At 41.3% G+C, this 5,857-nt stretch overlaps 1 protein-coding gene across 8 annotated transcripts in view; it reads right to left on the bottom strand.

Annotated features, from left to right (window-relative positions):
• The window catches only part of EBF3 (EBF transcription factor 3), a 121,397-nt gene that overhangs the window by 40,990 nt on the left and 74,550 nt on the right, over positions 1–5,857 (bottom strand). For 5 of the 8 annotated variants that reach the window (XM_027884601.1, XM_027884602.1, XM_027884606.1 and 2 more), the window contains exons 7-8: positions 3,212–3,293; positions 103–247 (exon numbers count right to left, since the gene is read on the bottom strand). In XM_027884601.1, coding sequence (XP_027740402.1) covers positions 103–247; positions 3,212–3,293 — 227 coding nt within the window. The remainder of the gene's footprint in view (positions 1–102; positions 248–3,211; positions 3,294–5,857) is intronic. The other 3 variants (XM_027884604.1, XM_027884605.1, XM_027884603.1) reach the window with 1 other exon arrangement.

Below are 5,857 nucleotides of genomic sequence, written 5' to 3'. Positions count from 1 at the left end.
TGTCTCAACATAAAGTATGGTGAAAAAAAAAATTAAAAAAATAAAATAAAATAAAAAAAGGCATTGCAAATAAAAAAAAAAGACATGTAAATGTGTGCCTACCATTTTCCAGATAAGAAGGGGCCGTACCTTCTGAGGGGTCAAGGCGGCGAGCCCGCCTCCCGTGTTTGGAATTGTTGTGTACAAACATGTTGTCTGAGACAGCCAGCACGTGGCCATCCACATTGACTGTTGTTGATACAACAACCTGGAAGAGAGAACAAAACCCCACGTTTAAAAAATCCTGCAGATTTGCACTGAATCAGGTCTCGTAAGACACAACAACATCCTGTTACTTTTCTATTTCTATTTAAACCGAGTGAATGACATCTCCGAATACATCTTTGTTTACGTGGTGATCACTGGTGATTTTTAACTCACAATTGTTTCTCTTCAGAACCTGCTACACTAATTAGAGTTTAATCTCCTATTATGCTAACAAATGAATTCAATTCAGGGAAATATTCTTCTAGCCATTAGTTTCAGAAACACCCCTCTAGCCACTCATTTTAAAAGCTACTGTTTTGATTGATCTGTTGATATATTGATTAGATAGTTTATCTAATTAAAATTTGTTCACTTGAGACTGTCTTCAAATGAAGGGTTGTGAGGATTCCAAATAAAAAAAGCTTAATAAATCAGGAACCATCGTAACTCCCCATTTTTTCTTCAGTAAATGATCTCCAGGTCAGTTTTACAATTACATTTAATGTCTGATAATGAACTTTTTTGCATCTGAAAAGACCGAGTTGAATATGAATAGTGAAAGTGTTTTCAATCCATGAAAAGTATCCCTTCTCAAGTTCATTTGGATGGTGATTGACCCTGGTATGTCAATGGAATTTCCTCCTTTATTTTTGAGTGAAAGGCTCCTATTCTTGTGCCCAGGTTCAGAGTCCGGCCATAGAAGAGATGATGGATAGGGCCTCCTTTGGCTTCCAGCTGCTTCTCAGTAGAAAATGGCAAAGGAACATATGCAAAACGCACAACCTTCCCGATAAAAACACCTACACAATGGGGCTGTGAAACTCCTTCCGGAAGCGATATCGCGTGAACACAAGCCAAGGAGGAAACCGGGAGCTGCGCCTGTGTTTGTGTGGAACGCGGCTCTGCAGGTCCAGCACTATTATCCCAGAGAGACATTTACATCTTATTTAAATACTCCAGCGTGGGCCCTGTGCTGTGGGTTCCAGGTTTTACTGCGTGAAGGAGCCACTGCAGCGATTTCTTTGGGGTTAGTAGAGTCCGGAAAGTCAAAGGCTGAGTTAGACCTTATCAGTGACGGCGGCAAAAGGTAGGACAAATTTTAGCTTTCACCTTCCGTTTATTTTACTTTGGGATGTAACAAAGACGATTGAAGGGTTCTCCCACCAGCTCCTCAACCCAAACACTTAAAAAAACCACAAATGGAAGGGGAGAAATGAGCCTCCTTTTGCACAGAGCTAGTACAAGGCATCAGAAGAGAATTCTTGTCTGCTTCTATGTTTTGGATCACCTCTGATCCTGTTTCTTATTCACAAGCCATAATGAGCTTTCAGCTATCACAGCACCTTTCCTGTGTATCCTGCCTCCTCTGAGACAGCCATCTGCGGTACCCTTTAGAACAGCCTGAGGGTAGTTCTCTGCCAGGCTGCTCTGCTTCCCCAGCTCTCTCCTCCCACAAGTGGACACTTTCAATCTTGTCAACATCCACTTCGGAGAGTGCTGAGATAGCACGCTCACCTTGGCCGCAGAGCTGCTGCTAGGCCACTGGGCTATCAGCTTTCACTCCTAATGAGATTCCCAGACTTTAAGAAATATTGCAAAACATACAAGCGTGATTTTCAGCCAAGATTCCTGGGTTTGGTTCCTAGAACACGGTGTATTAAAAAGACAGAGCAAGGTGTATAAGAAAATGACAACTATTTTTGTTCTGTCATGTATATATAGGTCAGTCACCAAGGGAAAATACTGTAGTTCAGCAAAAGAAAGTCGACGTGCTACGCTTTGTTATATCACCTTCCTCCTGCAGTGCACCTCCAGAAAGGTGCTGAGACAGTGAAACCAGGTAAAAATACTGTTCAAGATCTGACATCCTGTTAAGTCCAGTTAAACCTTCTGAGAGGCAGGAAGATTAGCTAAAGAGACCCAGGAAAGTCTTTCTAGTGCCTACTGGCTCCACTGTCGACCACAAGATCGCTCCTGACTGATGCTTCATTTAGTCATCGGTGAGACAAAGAGGACATTTCCACTCATTCCAGGTTTGACCTTCTGTTCTGTTCAGATGGATCAATATCACCGATGCCACGTGAAGCTGAGATGCATGAAAAATGGAAGCTTGGCTCAATTGTTTTGAAGGAATATTTTTTTTTTCCCAGCTACAGATCTTTTCTGTTGGCTGGCTCAAGGGTGCTGGCTTCCCCGGTTGGTTGGCTGTGCATGAAAACAGATGTCACATGTTTTTCTATCAAGTTTTAACCACAAGTTATTCTTCTCCAAACTAAGAAAATCTTGAACATCTCAATACTACTTTATTATTAGAATCAAATATGAATCATTGTGAAATGTTTTGAAATAAAAGGCATTTATTTCCTAACAAGCCTTTTCGAATGACCCCAGATACGGAGGAAATCATTTGTCCATCCCGTCAGTTGTCTCTCTGTAGTGTTATGATTCACCACAGGATATCTCAAAAGCTGTAAGGAGAAAGTGAAGTATTAAACATTTTCTAACACAATTGAAACAAAAATATGAGGGTTGGGCCACCACTGGTGGGTTTACAAGTTGTGAACCTGAAAAACCCCTGTGAGAGATCCAAACTCCCCTGGCGCTCCACAGTCCTGTCATTAGTAAGATCAAAATACTCAGTCTGTGTAAAACCTCTGCAGGTCTGAGTGTACTCCAAACTACCACACAAAGTGTTAGTAGGAAGGAAAACTGGGGAAATACTTTTTAAGGAGAGATCCACTTGCTTCAGCACTGATCCATTACCTTCCACTGCAGAACTTGGAACATCCCAAGAACCAGAATTTAAATTAGGGGGGGAAGTGTAAAATACTGACAGCATTTTTTTTTAAGCATTGGAACTACACTAAGTAGAAGCCCCAACACTGATTTTTCATTATGAAAAGTTCAAGATGAAGATGTGATTAAGTCTTTTATATATCGTTCATGTTTTTAGAGGGATCTGTACCTGGAATCTTCGCATGTCTCGTGGGTTGCCTGCATTCTTCAAACAGTTCTGATTGCACTTGAGGAAAAACTTTAGAAAGAATCTATAAAAATACAAAATTGAAATCTATTAGATTCATCAAAATGTAAATCCAATTTTTAAAAAGTTTAATAAAATTTAATCATAAATAGTTATACCCAAAAGAATAGTGGTGGTGAAATATTACTTTCCTATTCGTTAATGAACTTATTTTAAAGCATAAGAATCTCTATCATAAACAGAACATTATTGCCAAGGAAAGGCAAATTTATATTTTTAATTTTTCAACAACTACAAATGTATTGACTCCAGGCCATATCCTTAACTCGGTGTGGGAAAGTTGATTTCAATGACTCATTGACTTCAAAGGCAATGACTTACACCAGATGAGAATTTGTCTCTATTTTTTTAATACTTTTTATTTTTTCACAACTTATATTAGCAGTAATGACCTCTACGTTGAAAAATTCCAAAGGTAGTGAATGATCAATCTTCTGAAAAACACTTGGCTTTGCCTCCGGTTTGGAAACTCTCTCTACTCAAAGGGACTCGATCCAACTCCTGCTGACTCCAGGGAGATCCAGGCAGGATCTGCCCACCGGCAAGGCCCCAGTTTCCTCATTGTTTTTGAAAGGAAAGGAACATGGCAAATTAGGCCCTTTCTTACGACCTCTTCAACCTTTGCCAGCCTTTAGCTGTGAGGAGTCACTCTACCCAGGGATCGAAATCCAGCTTATTTCTGCTGAGCGGCAACCAGCAATTATTTAGGACTAACCCTTATCATCCAGGCATCTCCCCATAAACCGTTTTTGCAGCAACGCTGCCTCAGGGGAACACAGCAAGCACTTAGAGGAAAGGGGAAAGCTTGGAAAGATGGAAACTCCTTAATGCCGCCCTCCTGTACTGGAGGAAGGAGTTGAACTGGGAAGTCTCCACCCTGCAGGTGAAGCAAAATGGGGGACCCTCACTGTCCTGCCATCACACAGGAGGGTGTTCACAGCCTGACACCACATCTTTTCTTTATGTTGCTATGTTTTCGTGTTTCACCTCTAAAAAAATATTTTGTGGGTCTGTTTTCTGTCTAATGACTGACAGCTAGTGACAAGCAAAGCTCGAGACTTGCTCCTCACCCAGAGTTCCTCATGTTCGAGTCCGGCAGCTTGTGCTGCCCAACTTCATACGTGTTGAACAGCGAGGTCAGTCAGAGCTTTCACATTTAGAGTATGAACAATTATTATTTGTTCATTCATATCAGTCTTTATAAGCAACCACGACTATTCTTGCTGTACACACCTCATAGGAATTTCCACGTGCCAACAGCATTCCTGGCGAGAGGCAAACCAGGCACCTTGTCCCTTCTTGAGCACCCAGCATGAATCAACCATTGCCAATAGAAAGTACGACTGAGGCTGCACCACATCGTGCTCGCTCCTGAGAAGCTTCAAAGGTCATACAAGAGTATTCTGGGATTATCCCAAATCACAAACCACTGCTTTTAATCCCAGCTCTTTCTTTTCCAGTAAACCTTGAGCAGGACCCTGATATTACTACAAGATGCTATTGCTGAAGGAGCTATCCCTCATATCAGAGAGGCAAGTAGGAAAACAACCAGCATAAATAAATCAATGTTGTCAGTTCAGGTGAATGCACGCTCCTTTAAAAATCCCTATCCCAAAACCTGTAAAAGGGTTTTAGCTGTCAAGCTGTAAAAGATCGGGATTTCCGTGGTGGTTGATGTGATATCCAAGCTGGGATGCTCAGGTTTTCTGGACACTGCTGCAGGGACATTTTCAGCAAGTCCACAAAATTTCATCTTTCTCAGACACAACTTCCCCCTTATTTTATCTGCAGTGTTTGAGTTTTGGGCTTTTTAATATACTTATTCTCTCCAGATCAACAGAATATAGGCCAGGCTCCCTGCCCATGGCAGGCTGTTGGAGCAGGATAGTCTTCAAGATTCCTTCCAATCCAAACAATTCTGTGGTTCTATAACTCTAAATGTAACATTTCTGTCATATCTCTGCTTTTGCACACCTTCCAGTGCACAGACTGTAATGATGTGCAAGGACCAGCTGATGCCCACATACAGGACCACCTGCCACTGGGGATTTAGGAGCTGGGACAAGCCTCCAGCTTTTCAGGTCCTTAGTGCCACATCGAGGCTGAGGAGCAGTATCTTATCTTTTTTTTTTTCTTTTTTTTTTTTTTTTTTCCTGATCTCAAATGGGTGTTGTGAGGCTTATTGAGCTAATGTTTGTAAATTGCTCGGAAATTCTCCAATGAATTGTGCACTAGGAATGCTAAGTATTGCTCCTCGTGGATTGTTTTTAGAGTGAAGCATTCATGATGAATCGTTTCTATACAGAGAGCTCACATCCTGTCAAAGAAAAAGGGCCATTAAGCACCCTTTCACTAAACATCAACTGGAACCAGTATTTGTTCAATTATTTGGTGAAAAGGACCCACTCTTGGTGAAATTAGACATCATCAAGTTTATTTAGATAGCCCTGAGCACTGGGCTAAATACTGAGGCTGCAAGGCTGGAGTGAACACAAGCAGCACTTGTATTTCAGCTCCACTACATTCCTTGATACCGAGATATTTTATTTCATTCTTTAATCTGTGCTT

This window comes from Empidonax traillii, unplaced genomic scaffold (assembly GCF_003031625.1).
Source record: "Empidonax traillii isolate 1590-97213 ecotype Southwest subspecies unplaced genomic scaffold, ASM303162v1 scaffold150:size1405651, whole genome shotgun sequence".
NCBI lineage: Eukaryota > Metazoa > Chordata > Aves > Passeriformes > Tyrannidae > Empidonax > Empidonax traillii.
The sequence above is the reverse complement of the archived record's forward strand: the minus strand, read 5'-3'. Positions and strand labels throughout refer to the sequence as shown.